This window comes from Galleria mellonella, unplaced genomic scaffold (assembly GCF_026898425.1).
Source record: "Galleria mellonella isolate WM207_F2 unplaced genomic scaffold, CSIRO_AGI_GalMel_v1 utg266, whole genome shotgun sequence".
Classification (NCBI taxonomy): domain Eukaryota; kingdom Metazoa; phylum Arthropoda; class Insecta; order Lepidoptera; family Pyralidae; genus Galleria; species Galleria mellonella.
This window is the reverse complement of record NW_026442061.1, coordinates 112617-135024: the sequence shown is the minus strand read 5'-3', so window position 1 is coordinate 135024 and position 22408 is coordinate 112617. Positions and strand designations below refer to the sequence as shown.

Here is a 22408-nt window from a genome sequence, read left to right as displayed (position 1 = left end):
CCCCCTATAACAAGGATTAGTAGTTAGGTTGATTTCTTTGTAATTCCCTCTGGAGACTATTGTAGTTTATTCTTGATAAAATCGTTATGATACAAAGGGCCAACTGTTCTGCTTTTATTCTCATCTATTATTCCTTATTGGGGTCTCGCTAGCGTATACGAATAGCGATAGCGTAGATTGGGCTACTATTATCTTTTATTAAAACAAACTTTGTAGCGTTATGTTCTTGAGTTGAGGTTATTGAAATTTTTAAAGACAATTACCTTACAAGTCATGAACTAGAGATCCATTGCTAGCAATATAAAATTGGCATTCTTTATTTTGCAGACTTCCATTTAGATCTACCTATGAGCTATCTAAACTGTTCACCATGGTGTGTGGGAGAAGGAATTATTAGTAATGGGGACTAGTAGCCCCATTGCTAGCAATATACCCTGCCATGCCCACCTCCACGCAGTTCCCCCTGGAAACTATTGTAGTTAATCTTGATGAAATCATTACGATAGGCCAGCTATCCTACTTTCATTTTTACTTATCATTCGTTACTGGTGTCCCACTATCGTATACCGATAGCGTCAGCGGGGTTATCATTCCGTTATCATTCACTGCATATATTCATGACCATACTATACACAGTAGTAGGTTATTTTTAGTTATCAATCACCTTAATGGCATAAAAAATATATCAGGATGTTAAAAACCACCACCATCGACGCTATTTGAACAAAACTCTATAAACTTTTTTATTAATTTAATAGGTATTAGGAAATGAATAAATTTCAGGTTATTTTTCATATACCTACATTCCCATATACCTACTTAACTCTTTATAACCCTAAAATATCGACATGTAGGTTTCATCGGTGTATTTAGAGAGTGGAAGGCGGATGGGCCGTGCCCATTCGAGAATTGACTGGTGCCCATCCTAGAAAAGGCAAAACAGACACATTTTTATACGAATTAAATAATTGAGAATACATTTGCGCCTTTTTTAAAGGGCAAGGCCTTCCCTAAAAAATGATCTTTAATATGTCAATGCCATGTTTTCCCATTTTAAAAATATGCTGACATATTACTTGTTAACAACACCATTTGTTATATGAACATTCTGGTGCGAAACCTATTAAAATTTATTGGGACTCGATTCGCGGCCAAGGCAAACATCTTTAGTCGAGATTAATTATTCGCCAACACACCATATGTGGTGCAAAATTGTAGTCGTCAATACGTTGGGTTTGCGTAGTTGAACAAGAATACGGTATATAATAATTATATTTTCTTCATGTACACCATAAAGTGACAATCATAAATATGTACGCCCATGTGATTACAGTAATTACTTGCTAGTAGTGATTGACATGTTAAGACTATGGTAGTCTTTCACAATCGCTTTATTTTTTTTTTTAGAGATCGGTGCTCTATGTTTATCAATCTGTTTATTCTTATGTGCTATCTTGCTCTCTACGCTTATGGTTTTTCATTTTGTTAATTATGTTTTTAGTCTTTGGAAAACAAATATATTACGTTTACTTGCAACCTCATTCATATGCCTAGTAAGTTGTCGTAGCCCTTGCTAAAACGAAATCATTTCCTTCGAGCAGGGCCGTAGCTAGACTTAAGTTTAAGGTAGGGCAAAAGAACTTTCTGGTAGGGCAGACGCCATAATTAATTGACTTTGAAAAAGAGAATCTGTCTAATTCTTTTGCGGCCTTTCATTTTAAGGTAGAACATTGGGCCTTTTAATATAGGGCAATTCCGTGATGTTCATGGTATTGTTCTGTCTATAGACGACGGTTACCACTTTCTGTGAGGTGGGTTGTAGGTTTATTTGCTCATTGCAAACCGGCAATTCTAGATACCATTTACCAGTAGGCGTTGTAAAGTTGTTTCCTTAAAACATACATCATCTGATTACAACACACTGTGCCAAAATTTATGCAAACATGAATACAAGTACTGGACTTTTAAACAAACTGATATTACATAGCAATCTATTTGATTTGTGATTTAGTGCTGGTGTTTACAAGTATCTAACGTGTATAGATTTATACTTGGAATAGTAATGGATGACTAGATTCTTTAGTTGCTGGGTTCTAAACCTGGAAACAGGTTACAAACAGGTTAATTTGAAACTAGTTTTTCGTATTATGAACAGGCAAGGTCACTGGATCTTCTGAAATAGTGGATTTTTAAATGAGTGGATTAATTATATTTTTATAGATGTTTGTTTTAAAGAAAAAAAAGGTCCTTAGAAATCATTAAGACTGAGGACTTAAAAACCTTAAAAGAGATTAATGTACTTTTTAACACAAAAAGTACTTTTAAATCACTTCTTACACCATGTTGACAAATATTTAATAAAACGTGCGTAAGTAGCAGTGTTTGATTACGAATTACCTATTGAAGAAATAAACATTTAAGCGTGAAATTACAATTAATCTAACAGTTAAGATAATTAAAGCCAAAAATAAATCCCTAGACAATTTTTACTTATAATAAAAAAATTACTTCCAGTTTTTGTCCAATGCTATCGGTATACACTGGCGGTGCACTAATGAGTGATGATAGGTGAAGATGAGTGGGCCAACTGATCTGACAGTTGGCCCACGGTGACAAATCCACTAGCAAATAAACAAGATGTTTTCTAGGGAATCGTGACTCGCTAGTAATATATTGCTAGCAATTCCCATTACAAAAAATCCTTTCCCCCTTTGATATCCAGTTACATTGTTCTTGAAAGTTGATACTAGACTATTGTCTCCAAGAGACATGGAATGTGATTGATTACATGTGTTTCTATTTTCAGGACAATTGTTCAGTATCATGAGTACACTGGGTTTCCGCTTTGGTGACATTAAACAACTTTACATACACATATATGATACATGGTTTGGTATATGAAATTTATTTGATATAAATATATATATATATTATAAAGTTTTGATATAAACTCTCTAGTCATACCTATATAATTATTATACAAAATATATTATAAAGTCATATACCGATACTATAATAAAGATATAAAAAAATATCTTTTTATTTATTTTAGCCTATGTACGACCTTTGAGATGACTTGTTCATTGCGAAGCGGCTAAAGATATAGACGCCAAAATTGAGGGTTTTTTTTCTTGAAATAGTAAAGTTTGTAACTAGGGCATTGAGATTTCAGAATGCATAGGAAGTTTTGTTTTCCAAGAAAATTTAACTAAAAATTTCCCAAAGGTTAAGTCTCATGACTTAAAATTTATATAACATAAATAAACAGGATAGAAATTTTGGAAATTCCCGTGTTTGTATCTAAAAATACAAAATGAGCGGTTTTAATGTTACGGGGTTTTCCTATAATTTATTTTTCTTTGCTCAAATTTCCGCATTTTTAACAAAAAATAAAAATACTGTAAAATAGAAAAAAAAAAAAACGTGAGAGGATAAATTAAATACAAAGGTCATACACGTACGCAATGACATTTACGACAATCTAAATAATATAATATTCATAAATTCATATTAAATTTTAATTTCTTTGGGTAAATAACATAACATAAATTAAGTATTATTGTTGTGTATATAACTGTTTAATTAAGATTTTTAGTAAGAGTACTGTGTAGTAGGTATAATCAATAAATAAGAATAATTTAAAAAAAAAAAACAGACATGGATCGAAAACACACAAAAAATTTTGATTTTCATAATCCTCCTGGATACTCATCAACACGACTCGTTTAACCGTTATGTAAGTATGGTAATATCAATTTTTATTAAAGTTTTTGAATCTTTATTGTGTTCTATATAGATAATGACTTCGAATCATCCTGTGTTAATAACGAGCTTTTTGTCTGTTACTTTGCACGCGCAAATTTTATAAGTAGGAAATCCATTGAAATCGACCCTTTTAGATGACGTATCAAAAACAAAACATACACCTATAGATCCAAAATAATAATTGGGATAAGGGTAGGAAGATGATGATTATAATGAAATGGTAACCCCGCCTGCACTAACGGTATACGCGGGCGGGGCAGGTGAGATGAAAAGGCAGGTCAGGTTATATATCAAAAACTTCGTCCGAAAAGAGAAAGTATCTATAGGATGTATATTATTATTACTACTATTATATTACTAGGCATGGGGACTGGCATCCCCAATACCAACATTCTCGTTCTTCATCAGTTAATAATACCTAAACCTAGGTAATTTATTTTTATATAATTTAATTTATTTATTTATATAGGATTGATACAATAGGGTTGTTGTGGTATAACTATTGTAAATATATAAAAATATTTTATTAAACGTATTTTATGTGTTGTGTATGTATATGGTGTATGTACCTACATAATAGGTCTTAATACAATACATAATAGTACATAATAATATCTTCACATGCGCAAAAAGTTGTTGGACTAGTTTATTAGTTTTTGAGACGTTTATGCAAATAAATGTCTAAGTATTAGCTAGTAGTCGGAAGAGGATATTAAACCAGTAATTAATATATTATATATACCTACTATTATATGATTATATATGTATATCAATTTACTGAAAAAATTTTTTTTTAATAAATAATTTATATTTAATTAATAGATAGGAAACTAAATGTTGATTAAATGTTTTTGTTGTTACCTTATTATTCTTTCAGAATTACATATTATATACTTATTAATATGTAATAGTAGACAACTATTTTAAGATATGACCCAACATGTATACCATCAGATCTAAATCTTTATAAACCAAATATAATCGACATATCATAACTGTCATAACAAAACCACATGACGTCCCCACATTGTATCTATTTCAGTCTACGTTCACCGTATTCCAGTTAAATTTATAAATTTATAGGAAATATTAAAAGGTAATTATAAAATGGCTTACCTTAAAAAAATATTATCGAATCACAATATCACAAACGGTACATAATCGATTGTACGATTCGATTTGTAACACTAGAAAAGTCGTAATCAAGTTCGTTTACACGCGAATCGCGATAGGAGTATGTGCGAGCGTCTCAGAGTTTTGTATGACAATGCGTCGACGACGTGTATGTATCACGGGCAGGGGCACCATCCGTCAATGAAGTAAGTCATGGTCATAAAAACCTCTCACTTGTTTCCGAGTGCACTATGCAAAGGGGAAAGACTATAAATTGCAACTAAATTGCCACCAATGTATCGACTAGCCAATTAGGCAGAAAAATAAGAAGCCATTTCGATTTTTAAAATTCTACCGCCAATAAAAAAATTAAAAAAAAATTAAAGTACAGAAAAATATAATAAAGTAAAAGGAGATAATGTTTCAGTTTACATATAGAACTAGACACAACGTTTTTTAACAACTGATTCAAACTGATTGAGACCAAAAACATTGTATTGTCAGTAATTGAAAACATCGTTAATAAAGCTAATTAAATTTTGCAGAAAGAAAAGATTTCCAAATTGCAACAGTCAGGAAGTCAGGTATTGATTTTATTAAACTATCATCAATAATTACAGGATTTTTTACAACTGCAAAATCTTATTAGAATATGCAAAAATATAAAAAATAACATTTAATACAGTTAGATAATATTTTAGGTAAGAGATAATTAATCAAAAACAAACAACACAACAAAACAACCAAAAACAGACGACAGTAGTTTCTCCACCTGTCATGTTGAATTCAAATTATTATTATTATATTACATCAGTCATTAACTGTCCGCTGCTGAATTGAACATAGGCCTTCCACCATAAGGGGAATTTTGCCAGTAACTTATTATAAATTAAGTTTATATCGATCCATACATTACGCGAGTCTATCAAATTAAAATATTAGGTTAAGAGATAAATTTAGAGAAATGCCGCATCAGAATTGAGCCTAGTGTATTGATCTGTTGATGCAATATTACGATCATTGAACTAGTTGAACACGAATATGCTAGTACTGTTTGTGATATACCTAATATGAAATATCAATTAACTTGTGTACATGAATGGTCAACAGGTGTTCGCCATTATTATGTTATGTAAGTAGACATATTCGTTATATGTACATATACAGGTAAAATAAAAATCATTAGCGTATCCTTTTAAGGGAGTAATCTACCAGTAAAAATTAATATTTTTCTCACAAGAAACATATGTCGAAAAATGACAAAAAGTTTAGAGCTTATAATAGCTGGAAGCGTCGTGTTAAGTTGATAGTCTAATAATTTTATTTCGGTTTTCGATCCATATCTCTTTGAGAGAACTGTTATATACCTATTTTTTATTGCACTTGTTAAACTAGTAAAACTAAAAAACGAGACTTTGTACAAAAGTCGATTGCTTAGGTACCTCTGTCCCATTCGTGTTTCAACCGTAAAGCAGCTGTGCTTGCATGGCTGTGTTTCGGTTTGAAGGGTGGAATATGGCGTGATTTTACAGTGTACAGAGGAATAACATTTGAGTCCTCAGAAATGGCAACGCATGGGGAGTATCATGGGCGAAACAGTATACTCTGTTATGCCCATGTTCTGTTATATCTATAGGCGACGGTTACCACTTTCTATCAGGTGGGCCGTCAGCTTGTTTGCCATTCTAAGTTGTATAAAAAAAAAAAATTAAAAAGTAAGGCAATTATAATTACTCTGAGCAAAGGTGAACTCTGAAAGAAATATCTTCGAGCCAACCCAATATAGTGACAAAAGTATTTATTATTATCATGGCTTTGTATTTGTATAAAATCGTGTAGTGTCGTACTGTGGTGCCGTGAATTATAAAAATGTCTAGTAGCAAACCAAAATTAACATACATTTTAGTATACAAATGTGCAAAATTTAATAATTATAATTATTAAAATTTCCCTACAACTATAATATCCCTGTATAATCTCAGACTTATAAGTAAGTATGAATAATCTCATACGATCATCCCTGTACTCAAAATAATTCCAATGTAATTTAGTTTAAGGCTTTCATATATCTTACTACCTCTCATAAACAAGGGGCTTAACAATTTTATGGCTACGACGTATAGCTGTTACGATATAAAGGAGTGTGTTACGCCCACGTTTTGCTACACTGTATTTGACGTATAAGCAAATACGAGTATGGTTCTATATTCAACGTAAACTTTGTTCGTGCATATACAAAGTTCAACTGCTAAATATTTGCATAATACCTACCTTCTTAAAGAGCAATCGCATAATATATTATTTAATTTTATTACAATCAATTAGGTATATTGCAATCAGTGTTGTAGTTGAATATATCTGTCCATTTATTAGCAACTGTGTGTGACTATAGATTATTATCATAGACTAGCTGTATCCCGCGATTTTGTCCACGTGCATTAGTATTTGAAATATCCTATGTATTAATTTAGGATTTTATTCAAATACGTGTGTAGTTTTTGTGTTAAAGATAAACAAACATCCATCTATAGAACTTAAAAAACTTTTTCATCATTTGACAAATAAATAACTCTGAATAAGATGTATCTATATTTTTTACAAAAATTGGATCTTTAAAAACTTTACAACCCAATTCAAGATGGAAAGTAAAAAAATCGCCTATAAACTATCTTTCGACCATGGACATAACGGAGTATACTATTTCGCCCATGATACCCCTATGCGTTGCCATTCTTGAGGACTCGGATGTTCTTCCTCTGTACCCTGTGAATTCACTGTCATATCCCACACTTCCAACTGAAACACAGCCATACAAACACAATTGCTTCACGGTAGAAACACGAATGGGACACAGGTGCCAAAGCAAACGACTTTTGTACAAAGTCTCCCTTATTTAATAAAATACAATTTTCTTAAAGATGCTACGATACCAAACTAACGTCAATAATTCTATTGCTATGTAATGCCGATATACCTAGGTACTAAATTTTTTGGTATCCAAATTCAAAAATTTCGAAATAAGACATACCTACCTGTTTGATTAGTTTGTATTGCTCAATAGAGATCACGAACACACAGTGCAACCTTCGTGGTGATCGATTTGATCGATATTAATCTATAGTAATGAACTAGACGTCTGACGGTCTTGTCTCGGATAAAAACTTTCTAAAAGCTCGTATATGCTGAGCGCTGAATAAAGTGTGTTTGCCTCTTGTGTCTTGTCCTGTACTAGAATGTTACCTCGTGACTCTTACAGGTTCAACCAATCATCATGGGGGGGAAAGGGATTGTTAGTAATGGAGACTAAAAGTCCCATTGCTAGCAATATACCCAACTAGGTCGACCTCCTCGCGGTTCCCCCTGGAAACTATCATGGTTAATTCCTGATTAATTCATCATGATGGGCCAACTGGCCTGTTTTCATTCTCATCGATCACCCTTCACTGGTGCTCCGCCAGCGTATCCCGTTAGCGCAGGCGGGTTACCATTCCATTTTCATTCACCAAAAAAAAAACCAATCATCATGATATTTTGTATTTTTTTTATACAACTTAGAATGGCAAACAAGCTGACGGCCCACCTGATGGAAAGTAGTAACAGTCGCCTATAGACATGAGCGGTACCATGGACATAACAGAGTATACTGTTTCGCCCATGATACCCCCCATGCGTTGCCATTCCTGAGGACTCAGGTGTTATTCCTCTGTACCCAGTAAATTCACGCCATATTCCACTCTTCAAACCGAAAAACAGACATGCAAACACAGCTGCTTCACGGTTGAAATACGAATGGAACAGAGGTACCCAAGCAATCGACTTTTGTACAGTCTCCCTCTGGTAATATATACGTATCGTAAATATTTTTTTTTCAATGAATGATAATGGAATGGCTATCGATATACAGCAAGTCAATTGCCCTATCGTGATGAATTCATCAGAAATTATCCACGATGGTTTTAAGGGGTCCGCGTGGAGGTCGACCTGACAGGGGACTAACAATCCCTTTTTTTCCGTGTGGAAAATCTTCGGAAAGACCGTCCCATCTGCCGGAGGGAGGGCAGCTGGGGTGTGTGGGATTCGTACCCACTAAAAACCACACGACATACCTCGAGGCGCTTATGTTGGATCCCGGGTTCCCGTTTGTACGACTACCAAGTATCCAACGCGAATCCCTACCCCTCCTACGTATAGTATTTTTTTAACGAATGATAATGGGAAGGTATGATTATATATCAGAATCATAAATGAATGAATATATGATTCTGGTCACGTGGGCATGGTGTAGTTAGAAGCATTTCTCGATAGTAATTTTAACCGTGCCAAAATTATATGAGACGACCATATTTTATCAGGTTAAACATAGCCGATTTTTTCCGAATAAATTATAAAGTATTAAATTATCGCATAATATATAGTACTACATGAACACTTACGCGAATAAAATCAGAATGCAATGGCGAGACATTCTATCAAATGATTAAATCACAAAGTTTCGTTAATCCTTTGAATATTATTTTGTATGTTTTAAAACTTATTTAATTGCACAGTGTAGAATAAAGTAATAAATCTGAATTTCCATACATTAAGGGTAGTGCTTCTTTCTATACTCATTTCGTAATAACTTAACAGGGATACGTCACAATAATAAAGAAAATAATAAAAATAAAAAATAATTATACTAGTAAGTTATTTAAAATTACCTAAGTCCTTTTTTTAAATTAATTTTTGGTTTGCAGAAGTGCACTCCATAAACTTTTGATAGGTTACGTACCTAATCTAGGTGCCTGCATATTCAGAAGATTTTTTTGTGAATATGGGATATATTATATATAAATAAAACACAGTAATTTACACTATTATTTAATTCATATTTATTATAAAAAAAGAGATTGTTCTTCCTTTCAACAATCATTACAGCTACTTCTCGTACATCAAACAGCGCTTGCTCACTGTAAACTACCACTATACTTAATAACTCCAAATAGGTATAATCCATAATTTTTCCATGGCAGTACTACAGTAACCACTAGTACTATTTAGAGACTACATAATTCTAAGTACATATACCTAAATAAAATAAGTGAGATAACATTCCATCAAAAAATTTCGATTAGAGTAATAAAAAAATACAAATAGCATTAATAATTAATTAAACACCGTAATTCAAACATTGCAATTTTTTTTATATGTATTGTAAATATAATAAAATGAAACGTACATAATATTTGTTATGCACTTAAATGTATTACAGGACACTATTTTAACAGATCTAAACTTAGTGCCAACTTAAAACTAATGTTCATGACCTAAAAAAAAACTAACTTATCAATTTAGAAAACCCAAGAAGTTTACAAGTACTCAAGCAAAAACAAAAGTTCAAATGCGTATACATCGTTAACTTCTATCTAATTACTGATAAACTTAATGTAAAAGTTACATTTAAAAAATAAACGTACCGTTATTTGTACGTAATTAAAAGCGAGACTTTTAAACTACTTACATAAAAATAAGAACACAAATTTATAATAGGTATATGAAGGTGATTCGATAGAATTATCATGGGTAAAGTAAGGATTCATTTCAGTCTTATCAATAATTGTTGGATCTATGTGTAATTTCCCACGCGTCTCGTCACGTCAACAATGTTTTGTACAAAATCAATTGAGCTATTCGTATGACAGGAGATCAAGTGTTGCGTCGAAATTCGACATAAAAATACAAGGCTAAAATCCAATGCATATAAGTAGTAATGAAACTATCAGACCGGAGTCAATTCTAGGTCGCTACGGACTCGTGAGACCCGGCGTGGCGTCTCTTGTCCAAGGTTTTTCACAACCGTGAACACTGGTTAAGGTTCAAGCGTTCCGAGGGCGGGTGCCCTAGTAATGCTGACGTGGTATTAGCCTGCCGCTAGGGCCAGGCCGCGCGGCCTAAAGTTGCGCTTCGGTGGTGTTCTGCCACAGGTTCGATGGTAGGGTGTCGTAATGGGACGGCACAGTCACCAGCGCATCAGCTGTGGTTCTGGTTATGGAACAGTTCTGTAACAAATGAAAAGTTGTATGTAACAACAATATATAACAACATATTAACACATACTGTGTTAGTTCTTAGTTTCAGTCTAAAAGTTACAGTGATGTAGTAGATCTAGATTACAGATGTATTTAGAAGGACTGGGTGGGCTGTGCTCACCCTAGAATTGTCTAGTGCCTATCCAAGGATGCAGATTAAGTTTCATTAAAACATGTCTTAGAGTATGTATGCCCCTTTATTTAGGTAGGTCAAGTTTCCCCCATGGAAAATAATCTCAAATATGTTAATCATCTAGATCTAAGTTTACTACGTAATATTAGAATTGTAAATACTTAATCTTATCCTGTTTTTATGGAAATTAACCTGTGTACAACAGTGAGATTTTAGACTGTTTTATGTTAATGTACCGATAGCTTAATTTATTTTACTAGCAATATTTTTACGTTTATATATCGAATAGCGAAGCCCTGCATAAACTAGCCCTGGGTAGTACAGCCTATATTTTACACTGTTTTTATTTTTTTATTTCGGGCTGTACTGCTCTAGACAGTAGTTGGCTTTTACAGTTTTATAGGGCGCGTGCAGGGGCGAGTGCAGATGGCGCTCCAAGCCTGCGAGAGGGGAGCGACGAAGTGTCGACAATGGATTGCGATTTTACACTGATAATGTAGTCTTATTTATGCAAAAGAATTTTTAGGATCAGTTAAATATTTTAAGACTTTATACATTGCAAAGAAAAAAAGGTTTCCTATTTGTAATACTTATTTAGATATTTGTGAAAAAGAAAAGTATATTACTTTTGTATATTTTAAATATTAAACGTAATTACTGACAATCGTAAGGAACAAAGCTATCGGTAGATATTTCGCTAGATATGATTATGTTCTATCCAATACGATATTCTCTCGTCGCTAATAGCATAGGGATAAACGTACTTTCCTCATTTCATTTGTAATAAATACCTACTTTGTGTAGTGGAAATTTTCTGCATTATAAGTAGGTATTTGATGTGACTGCCAAATGTATTTAATTCAATTTAGACAGCAGCATGGAAAATTTATCTATCTTTGACACAAATAGTTGAATACTGTCCAGAGGACTGGACTAAGAAATATTAGATATACACCTTATACATATTAAGTACGCAGATTGCAAATTATCGGTCTAGTACAGCAGGAAATCATCAATTTAATGTTTTGATAATTTAATGTGCTTGGCTAAATATATTGCTTACTAACTGTATTTCACGGCTTATCTCAGGTACATCAGTATAAAATTTTTGTATGTGTTAAATTAGAATAAAATATATCTCTGTAACAAATTTCGTTCAAATCCGTTCATTTGTTTAAAATTTATTGGGTAAGAAATATCCAAGTATTCTTATACATTTTTATATTTATAATATCAGTAGGAGTTCTATAATTAGATATGCCAGAGGAAGACTTTGTACAAAAGTCCGGGTAATCTTTCTGTCTAGCAATTGACTTTGCATAGCTGTATTTTTGTTTGAATGGTATGATATAGCATATAGCAACTTAACCCAGGAATAAAACAGTGTATTCTGTAATGTCCACTACACTACTGTGTTCCCATGTAGTCTCGGCATAGAATGAGACCTCTTCCTTTCCCGTGAGTGTCGTAAGACGACTAAGGAAACTTAATGGTCGAGAAATGAGTAGCACCCTTCTTAAAATATGACTAAAACCAAACTGCGATTGCCAACTCGTCTGCCAGGGGAAAAGGGATTGTTAGCAATGGAGTTTGACAGCCCTATTGCTAGAAATATGCCTTATTAGGTCGACCTCCACGTGGTTCCCCCTGGAAACCATCGTGAACAATTCTTGTTAAATTCGTCACGATGGGCTAACTGACCTACTTTATCCTCATCTATCATCCTTCACTGGTGCCCCGCCGGTGTATACCAATAGCGCGGGTGGGGTTACCATTCCATTATCATTCATTAAAAAAAAAAACCCGTCTGCCAAGCGTGGCACCTACTGGCAAAATTCTCCTTATGGAGAAGGCCTATATTCAGAAATGGACAGTGGAAAGCTGATATGATGATGATAGACTACTCTTGATATTTTTCATCAGGAAAACCGTTAGTTTGATTAATACTTCATAGTTTATAAAATATATAAATTATGGATCCTGATAAAATTTAAATTTGGTTGTTCTCACCTTGGGCTGTTTGCGGTGTGTGTCTACACAGTCTACTGGCATCTTGATCATTTCCACTTTGTATGTGTAGCCGTAGGATGTCAGCTTCACAATGGTATGGAGAGGCACGGTCATGTAAGGAAGTTCATCTGGAAAAAAAAAATTAATATTTAAAACTGTTCACGTTAAATATTTCTGTAGATTTACAGAACGTCGTATTAGGTATCTGTGGATGTTTCTTACAAATATTTTTTTTTATATTTGGTTCTACAAATAAAAGCGTGACATTTACACATAATATTAAGATAAGATTAATAAGAGACCGGCGTAGAAATAAACCTGAAAAAACTACCTATCAATTGAAAAAAACTATTAAAATCGGTTTAGTAAGGACATCAAAATCGCGTAACATATACTCATACACATATGTATATAAATGTTAAGTTCTTCCTTTTGAAAAAAATAAATAAACAATAAAGATTTTACAATACAATTTTTACAATACAATAAAACTATAATTGCAATTAAAATAATTGCCACTCGATTTAGAAATCTAAACATGAGGGCAATAAAAATTTTTTATGGTTAGACACATTTTGCAATTTATAATTGCAAATCGAAGAAATATTATTAAAATATGAACATTATATTCCAATAATTATTGAGCGATTAAAGAATTTTGAGCTGGATTTGAACCCGCACCTTCTACGCTATATTGGTGGTTGGTGTTTTTACCAATTGAGCTACTACCTTCCTTGACGCCTGAAATTAACAATAACTACTAGGAAGACAGTAATTGCAAATAGAATTACGAAAATCAGAACACACGGAAAAAAATACAGGCCACTTCAAGCTCTTCTCCAATTTGAAATAATAGGAAATTGTATATAATTAATATATATCAATAATTAATTAACTATATTAAAATGTCAAAGGAAAAGACGCAAAATGTAAAACTTACCAAGTTTAGCATCAAGGAAGTATCCGAGCATGCACCGCAATACGGCTTGGTGTCCCACCACGATCACGTTGTGCTCGTCCTCCAGAGCGGCGAGGACGGGCCGCAGACGCGTCATGATGTCGATGTACGACTCGCCCCACGGGTACCGGTACCGCAGCTTGTCTTGGTCGCGCCACGCGAACTCCTGGGGGAAACGCTCCTGCATCTCCTCGTAGGTCAGCCCCTCACAGATGCCCTGTGGACAAATATTCAATGACTTTATTACATCAGATTAAAAAACAAACATATATGCTCATGGTTATAGTCCATAGTAAGATATAGGTATTAGTTGAATGTGTGGACAAAATTGAAGGCTGTTTATTGCACAATAAGGTTTATTTTTGCCCTTGAGGTTACGAATCACGCGATCTTTTATTAGTTAAAGAATATAGGTAAATTTTATATAATTGATATTATGTTATGAAAGCATCATATCATCTTATGGTTTTCATGAATAAGTAACCAATTGGTTGTAACTGGAATAAATTAGTAATTGATGTTTTTATTATCTCTAATTATCTTTATATGAAATACCGATGGCAAATATTTATTATTTTTACTTTATTTGGCAGACTTTAGCAAAAGTTATAACATTTTCAACGCCAAAAAAAAAATAGAGGTAATTTAAAATTTGTATGCAACGAATAGAGCTAATAGCGTAATGGCATAGTGACACCGGTTTTATATTAGTATTTACTGTGAATGGAGATCAATTTATATGATAGACCAATCATTTGACATCAACTCAGTTTAATATAGTACCTAACATATAGTTGATGTGGCGACAGGATCATGTTTTAGTTTATATATGCATATAATAATATGTAAATTTTATGCAGTATACATATGTATATTGGCCATTCCTTCCTTTCTATGGGAATTTAATGATCGAGGAATAGGCAGCAGCGTCCCTTTTAAAACATCACTAAAGTCTAACAGCGGTTATCAAACCGCCCGCCAAGCGTAGTAACTATTGGCAAAGCCCCTCAATAAGGGGAGGCTTATTTTTAGCAATGGAGTAACGGCTGATATTGTCATCAGATACTATAGAAATAAACCATAAGATAGTCTGCCAATATCCAAGAGGAAGAATACAAACAAAAAATATATGAAATGTTCTAGTGATTTGATTTTTCCTGATTTTCTTTAGAGAGTATTTCTGTGATTATTTCAACAAAACTTGGCCATCTTTTTATGAATTAATAAATAATAATTTATTTATTTCAAATTTATTATTTAATTAAGTTCTATTGAAACAGGTGTGTCTCGGTATATTTTAAATGCATCTATTAGAGGATATTAGCTTATTTGAGTTTCTTCTATGGCATTCTCCCCTGAATGTATTGATAGAATCGTTTCTTTTAACGTTCGCATGAGAAAGAATAAGACAACGTGCGTCACCACTTTTTTTGTTTAGACAATACTTCTTTTAATTTTTTGAAACTTGATGTTAGGATCACTATATATATATATATATATATATATATATATATATATATATATATATATATATATATATATATATATATATATATAAAAATATTAAAAAATAAAGTAACGTTCCATTAGAATTTCATGATAGGATGTATGACGTACGAAATATTAAGCTCTATTACTGGACCGATTTCACTACGAACTAAAACACGAAATTGGGTCCTAAAACTCGGAATTGCATTTCATAGTAGACCCCATAGAGTATGTATTGTAAACACCTCTTACGATTGCGCTATCTTGAGATAAAAAGAACTCTTACTTTGTTACCACACAAACTAAATTAAGTATAACAAATATATTCAGAAGCATACTCTCTAACAACAAAGTAACAATATAATATAATAATAATGAATAACATCTTAGTCCTCAGGAATGGCAAGGCAGTGGGGGTATCATGGGCGAAATAGTATACTCTGTTATGTCCATGGTACTGCTCATGTCTATAGGCGTCGGTTAAGATTTTTCAACAGGTGGGCCGTTAGCTTGTTTGCAATTCTAAGTTACATAAAAAAAACTCTATAGTCTATTACTATAATGGCTACTGTTGTTTGACATATCTTGATTGCATAATAATGTAGGTCAAACAATACATCATTAATACGTATAACATACATCTATCGATCAAGTAACAGTAAATAGTCGTGAATCGCACGACCGCACGACCATTCATTACCAGAAATGACGCATACAGTCTATTATGTATATCTATGAATATATACGTACAATTTCTGACTTTACTTACCTGTATGCATACAATGTACTATTACAAAACCCAATAGAGTATCACCATAAATAATATCTTTGCTTCTTTATATATAAAATTGATAAAATTTATTTTCCCCCTATTAGTTTTTATTTAGGAAAAAAGTATTCCAAATCTATAATTATATAATTGCTTTAAATCGGAGACCATAAAGTTTCTGTACATATATACACCTAGTTTTCAAATTTATATAAAAAAAAAATCCTCAGTTCTATACACAGTTATATTAATACAGATTAGAAGGTTGTCGCATAAAACATAGCGACAGAAAACACAGCTTAATATAAATAAAAAAAAAACAAAACTGCTAAAGTCTAGAAGCGACTGAAATTTGTAAACTTAGGTTTATTTTATAATGTGTATATATAAAGAAAAGATATGATGGATAGATTCAAGGGAAGATGACATGCGTAAAAGAATAGTGAGCCAGGTATAATGGCTGACGGAGATCCGTGGGAAAGCAACCGACTTTAAATAAATCAGAATATGTAAATTTAATTACAATTTATTTGAGGAAACAAATACCTAAATATTTTTCAGATTTATTATATTAGTGGGTTTGTAAATCAAATCAAATCATATTTATTCGCTTGCTACATGGTACAATAAAAAGCTACATATACAGACACGTAACATGCAGCACCCCGCAGAGGTATGCAAATGTTAAACTGTATTTAGTCTACATTATATTACAATTATAAAGTCCAAACATTTTCCAAATTACAATATTCTTTATGTCAAATTATCATATAAAATTATGATTTATATTTTAAGTAATTAGGTTATGTAAATAGTGAAAAGTTTAAAGTAATTAGGTATAGTTAGGTATGTAGGTTAATTTTCTTCTCTTTCATAAATGCGGAAATTTGTTTTTCATATTATTATTAACCATTAGCTTATCATGGTAAACAACACGCCATATGACTGATATAGGATAATGGATTACAGAGTAGATAACGTAAATTAACTTATTATGTGCATAGGAATCTGTGACCGATTTCAGCTAAAAAGCAGAATAATATTGTTGACAGCGTCTAATATTTTTTTTTGTTTTTTTTTGTCATAAAATTTTTAATTTAAAAAATTATTAAATTTTGTTAATTTTCATACATTGTAATATGTTTCGTAGAGCCAAAGATGCTAAATAGTCAGTCTGTTTCTTTGTTAAGAAAAAAATTACCAGATAGATTGTGTTGAACCAAATACGACTATGACGAAGTAAAAAGGAAGGATTATTATTTCAAAAAATCTGATCATTATATACAATTTTAAAACGATTAAAAAATTATCTATATATTTTATAAAGTTGACTTTAAAACAATTCTATCAATTTTTATACTTATCAAATAGAGGAACCGATCAGTTCAGTACTCATAGTTATTATTATAATCAAGTTGTATTATCTGTCAAGAATATTGATTAAATAATCATTATTCAGCTTTAATTAAAACAAGTAATACGCCATATCAAGATTATATGTGCGCATATTAGATACCTAAGTTCTTATGTACGCAGTTTATTATAGAAAACAATATTATATCATTTAAGTACATAATTGCGATAGTTAAAATAAAAAAATGGGAAGTAAAAATCTGAATATGTCGATAAAGAGATAATATTTTCTTTATCCGCTATCATTGTTTTCTATTTTGGGGAATGTTTCGGAAAATCCTTTCCCTTATTGTTTATCTAAATTAAACATAAGGTACACCATTGCCAAATTTGAAGCTAAATGTATTTTCTAAACTAGAGGGAGTTTAGCTAGAATTTAGACTAGATTTAGACTGTAGAGACAGTTTAAGACGTTTTCTTCCAGTCAGCGTTAAGATTTTTTTAATAAAATGTCTTAGAACTAAGTACGTTGATAGTTATAATAATTGATTTGCAGTAATAAAAGTGGTGAATCCTGTATGAAATACATATACTACTAATGATATTATATATGTGTTTTACATAATCTATTGATATGAAGTAAATATGAGTCAATAAATGTTAAGATAATGTCTATGAATGATATATATATGTATTTTTTAAAGGATCTCGCACACTATGTAGTCATAGGTAGTTCCTTTCTTAGATATGTGGTGATAAGGCCCCTAGCTTAAAGGATTATTGGTTATATCTATTTATAAATCTTGTTTTATGTGTGCCGCTAATCAGTTGATATAACACAATAACAGGTAAAGTGTGGTTATAATATTTAGATGCATAAGAAGAATATTAAATATACCTAGAATTATAATTATTAAATTTGTCATTTTTTTATACAATATATGTTAGTAATTTGTATATGTGTTATTTGTAATTTGTATATATATTCGTTTTATTACAATCTCGTCATATTTTATTGAAATATTCAATACTAAAGGCGTCACACTTACATAAGTAGTAGTAAATAATTGGAAAATTGAACTTACATAAAAGATATACGACGATATAAACGATTATAATTTTATGAACGTTGATCTGTAATAAAATTGGTTAACAGTAGCGAAGGGAGATTACTACGTTGTTAACCAATTATACATCAGGTCAACGCGAAATAAAATGAAGGTGATACTCACAGCGTCCAATTCATTAAGTGCTCGTATTGCGCATTTAGGCGCTCTGATGTCGGCCGCAGTTTGCTTCGTCCGGCGCAGTTCAGACGTCCAGATAGAAAACGGTTCGCGCGTTGCGAGACCGTTCATGTGTTCAGCTAATGCCCTGGCATACATCTGCCCTCTAGCAGAGAGTGCAGCATCGCCCCCGATGCGGCCCAGCACGTTGTATTCACTCTCTCCGTGCTGGTGATGCAAAAAAAATATTATTAGATTCTCTCACAAAACAATAACAAATTTTAGTTTTAAAAAATATAGATAATATTTAGAGTATAATTTTTTATAAATTTGTCGTAAATATTTCAAAATCAGTTATTTATTAATTTATTTATAGGAAATATTTTGTATTCATTAATTGCCATAGATATCGGTGGTCTAAATATATCAGAAATTTGGTAATATTGCTAAGCAATATTCAACTCACACAATCTAAGATAATTTAGTATCAACTTTAAAGAAGAAAAGATTTTTTTTATTTTTTTTTCTATAGGGCTTTTACCTTCTTCAGGTATATCAGTCCTATTGTACCCTGAACTGATTTTTCAAACAAAACTTTGTCTACTTTCCCTAGACGCGGAAAGAGAAGAAATAATGGGCATCAATAATTTACAGAGATGTTCAAAAATTTCTTGTTTAAGTTCAGCTAACATAGATTGAATAAGACCAACATTAAATTTATTTAAGTTAAAGTGGCGCATGAATTCTTCTCTTTCCTTCGTGTTAATACGACACTAAAGAAGAAAAGATAAACTGGAAGTACATTTAAGTGTACTAAAATAGCTTAAACTGAACCTCTGTAATGATTTACACAATTAAACCTATAACCTATTAATAAAAATCTACTATATAAGTGTAAACTGTGAACGTGTTTCATTGAAGACTTCGGTAATTCCAGTCTAAAATTTTATGTCTATTATTAATTACTGTATACAACGTGATAAGTACTAATTGCTGAAATCAATAATATTTCTTTATGTATACAAGTTTTATATCACGAGCAGCTTTTGTCTGTCACTTTCTAGAAAAAATCTAAATGCGATCTAAGTGTACACCTAATTAATGTTTTAACGGAATGAACATGTTTATATAAATTGATTTATCAGAGAACATGTTATGACGAATAAATATTCTAATATTTATTTATCAAAAAGGTCATCTTTAATAAAATTAATGTGAATATTACTTTATTTTACTTTTGTTATATAAAACTTTTTAAAAGATAGAAACTACTCGAACGTTATAACGCAACTTGTTTATATTTTGACCTACTTTCTTAACATTTTCTTTATGTACATTCATGTATTACTATTTTCTCTTTTGAAGACGTCCTTCCCTCATTTTTTTTATTATTTTTATAGAAATATAGATATCTACCCTACACTACAAATTCGAGTACAGTATAACATATCTTGGACATAAAAAAAATTCGTTCATAACGGTAATTCATGATGTGGTAGCCATAATCAGAGGTATTTTTTTTTTTTTTTTACAACGCAATCAAACGAGCATGGACATAAAAAAAAAATTTCGTTCATGACGGTAAAAAGGAATATACTCTTTTCTTGAAGGTTATGTTGTCGTATCGGTTCGGAAATACTGCTGTTGGAAGTTGATTCCAAAGAATAATCAGGTCAGAGGTAATTGTCGATTATTGTCGATTATATAATCTATTTTATTTAGCATATATAATTCTACTCGATATGCTCATATTTTCTCGAGCATAACTAAATATGACAGAGGCTTTTCAAATCTCAATTGTTTGTTGATAATTTATTTTGACTTAATGAGTAAATTTTATATAATCTATTTTATTTCCCTAACAATGCATATATAATCTGTGAAGTTACTAACGAAACCCCGTCGATATGCTCGGCAAGAATCATATTTTCTAAGACATCCGAGCAAAAAAATCAACTAAATATGCCAGAGGATGGAAAATTCTGTTAGTCGAATTAATTTTATTCGTTATCTGCCTTTTTAAATCTCAATTGTTTGTTGATAATTTATTTTGACTTAATAGTTTCTACTACTATATATAAAATTATTAATAATACTTACCCTGGTGAAATACAAAGTTTGCGGAAGAGCTCGCATCCCGGACAAGTAGCCAAGGATGGTCGACTCCTTCTGACCGGAGACTTTATGCGCCGTCACGGTCTCTCCCATGTTCTCCACACGAACGAAGCCTATATTCTCCAAACTAGCGTCAATAGGTTCGTATTGCCTCATGTAATGTTCAAGTTTCTTCCTCAAATCATCCACCGCTTCATCCTCGCTCATATTTTTATAATCTGCAGAGTAATGAAGAATTTCAATAATATTCCTTTCAAGTAGATCCTGGTCCTCGCAGACGCATTCAATGAAGAGAATCCTGAACCCCATTTCGCTAAGGCTGTTCAGGTCTTGCCGTTGCTCCCGAGTTATGTTCGTGCCGTCGAATATCTGTAAAAGATTTTCTTCACATAACAAGCGGACGTAATTTTTCGATGCACTCTTTGCAAAATGAAAGAGATCCTCAATTCATTTGTACTTTTATCTTGATAAATCTATTTGCAATGAGTAGAGTTTAGGTGCTCCTTTTTTGGGTCTATTTTAACTTTTCACGATTAAAGTTACTACTAGTTTTTGGTATTAGTACTAGTTTTTGGGAGCAAAATCTTAAGTTATTGATTCTGTTGACATGCCATTTGACTTATTAAAATCTATCGAGATATTTATATAGTATATGCACCAACATTTTGAATGTGTTATACCTATAAGGTATACGAACAGGAAACATTATTTTCCTGTTTTTTGCAGTAGGGTAAAAGGGATTTGAGCAAAAAAATATATATTTTAAACAGTCATCTTTTAAAATATCATAATCGCATTTCCTGATTATCTCTAAATAGTATAAAACATAGTCGCTTGTCGCCGTCTGTACGCTTAGATCTTTTAAACTACGCAACTGATGCGATTATCATCAATAGACAGAGTGATTCAAGAGGACAGTTTATATAACAAAATATAATGCGCAGGATATAACTGGCAGCAAGCGTGCAAAGGCGCGAGTAACAGCTAGATTTAAATAAACAATTATTTTATAAAACACAACTAAAGAACTACCATACGCTACTTTGTCAATATTTAATTATTAACGATTTAAAACATTAAACATTGTGCCGCTATTAATAAATATGATTTCATCTTCAACATAGTCAGATAATGAAATATCGGCAGATAAATTGTTACTTGATGTAAGATCATTCATTATATAATTTCTAGACTCATTATTATATAATTATTATTTAATTTCCATTAAATAAATATATAGTCGTGGACACGCCTTACAGTGCCATCTAGTCCTAAATTATGTAAAACTTGGGATAGTATTAGATAAATCATATTTTCTATTGTTATATTAGGGTACACATTAAATTAGAGGGGGGATAATGGATTGTTAAAAATGGGGATTAGTAGCCCCATTGTTAGCAATACACCCTG

At 31.9% G+C, this 22408-nt stretch overlaps 2 protein-coding genes across 2 annotated transcripts in view; both read right to left on the bottom strand.

The window, feature by feature from the left end:
• The window catches only part of LOC113515976 (NAD kinase-like), a 65325-nt gene extending 60309 nt beyond the window's left edge, over positions 1-5016 (bottom strand). The window contains exon 1 of the mRNA XM_026900291.3: positions 4882-5016. The gene's annotated coding sequence lies outside the window, so the exon portion shown is untranslated. The remainder of the gene's footprint in view (positions 1-4881) is intronic.
• A 4709-nt stretch (positions 5017-9725) lies between these two features.
• Positions 9726-22408, bottom strand: part of LOC113515986 (6-phosphofructo-2-kinase/fructose-2,6-bisphosphatase-like) — a 36752-nt gene continuing 24069 nt past the window's right edge. The window contains exons 5-9 of the mRNA XM_026900309.3: positions 20984-21367; positions 18890-19111; positions 14030-14264; positions 13090-13217; positions 9726-10916 (exon numbers count right to left, since the gene is read on the bottom strand). Of these exons, the coding sequence (XP_026756110.1) occupies positions 10809-10916; positions 13090-13217; positions 14030-14264; positions 18890-19111; positions 20984-21367 (1077 nt within the window). The 3' untranslated portion in view covers positions 9726-10808. The remainder of the gene's footprint in view (positions 10917-13089; positions 13218-14029; positions 14265-18889; positions 19112-20983; positions 21368-22408) is intronic.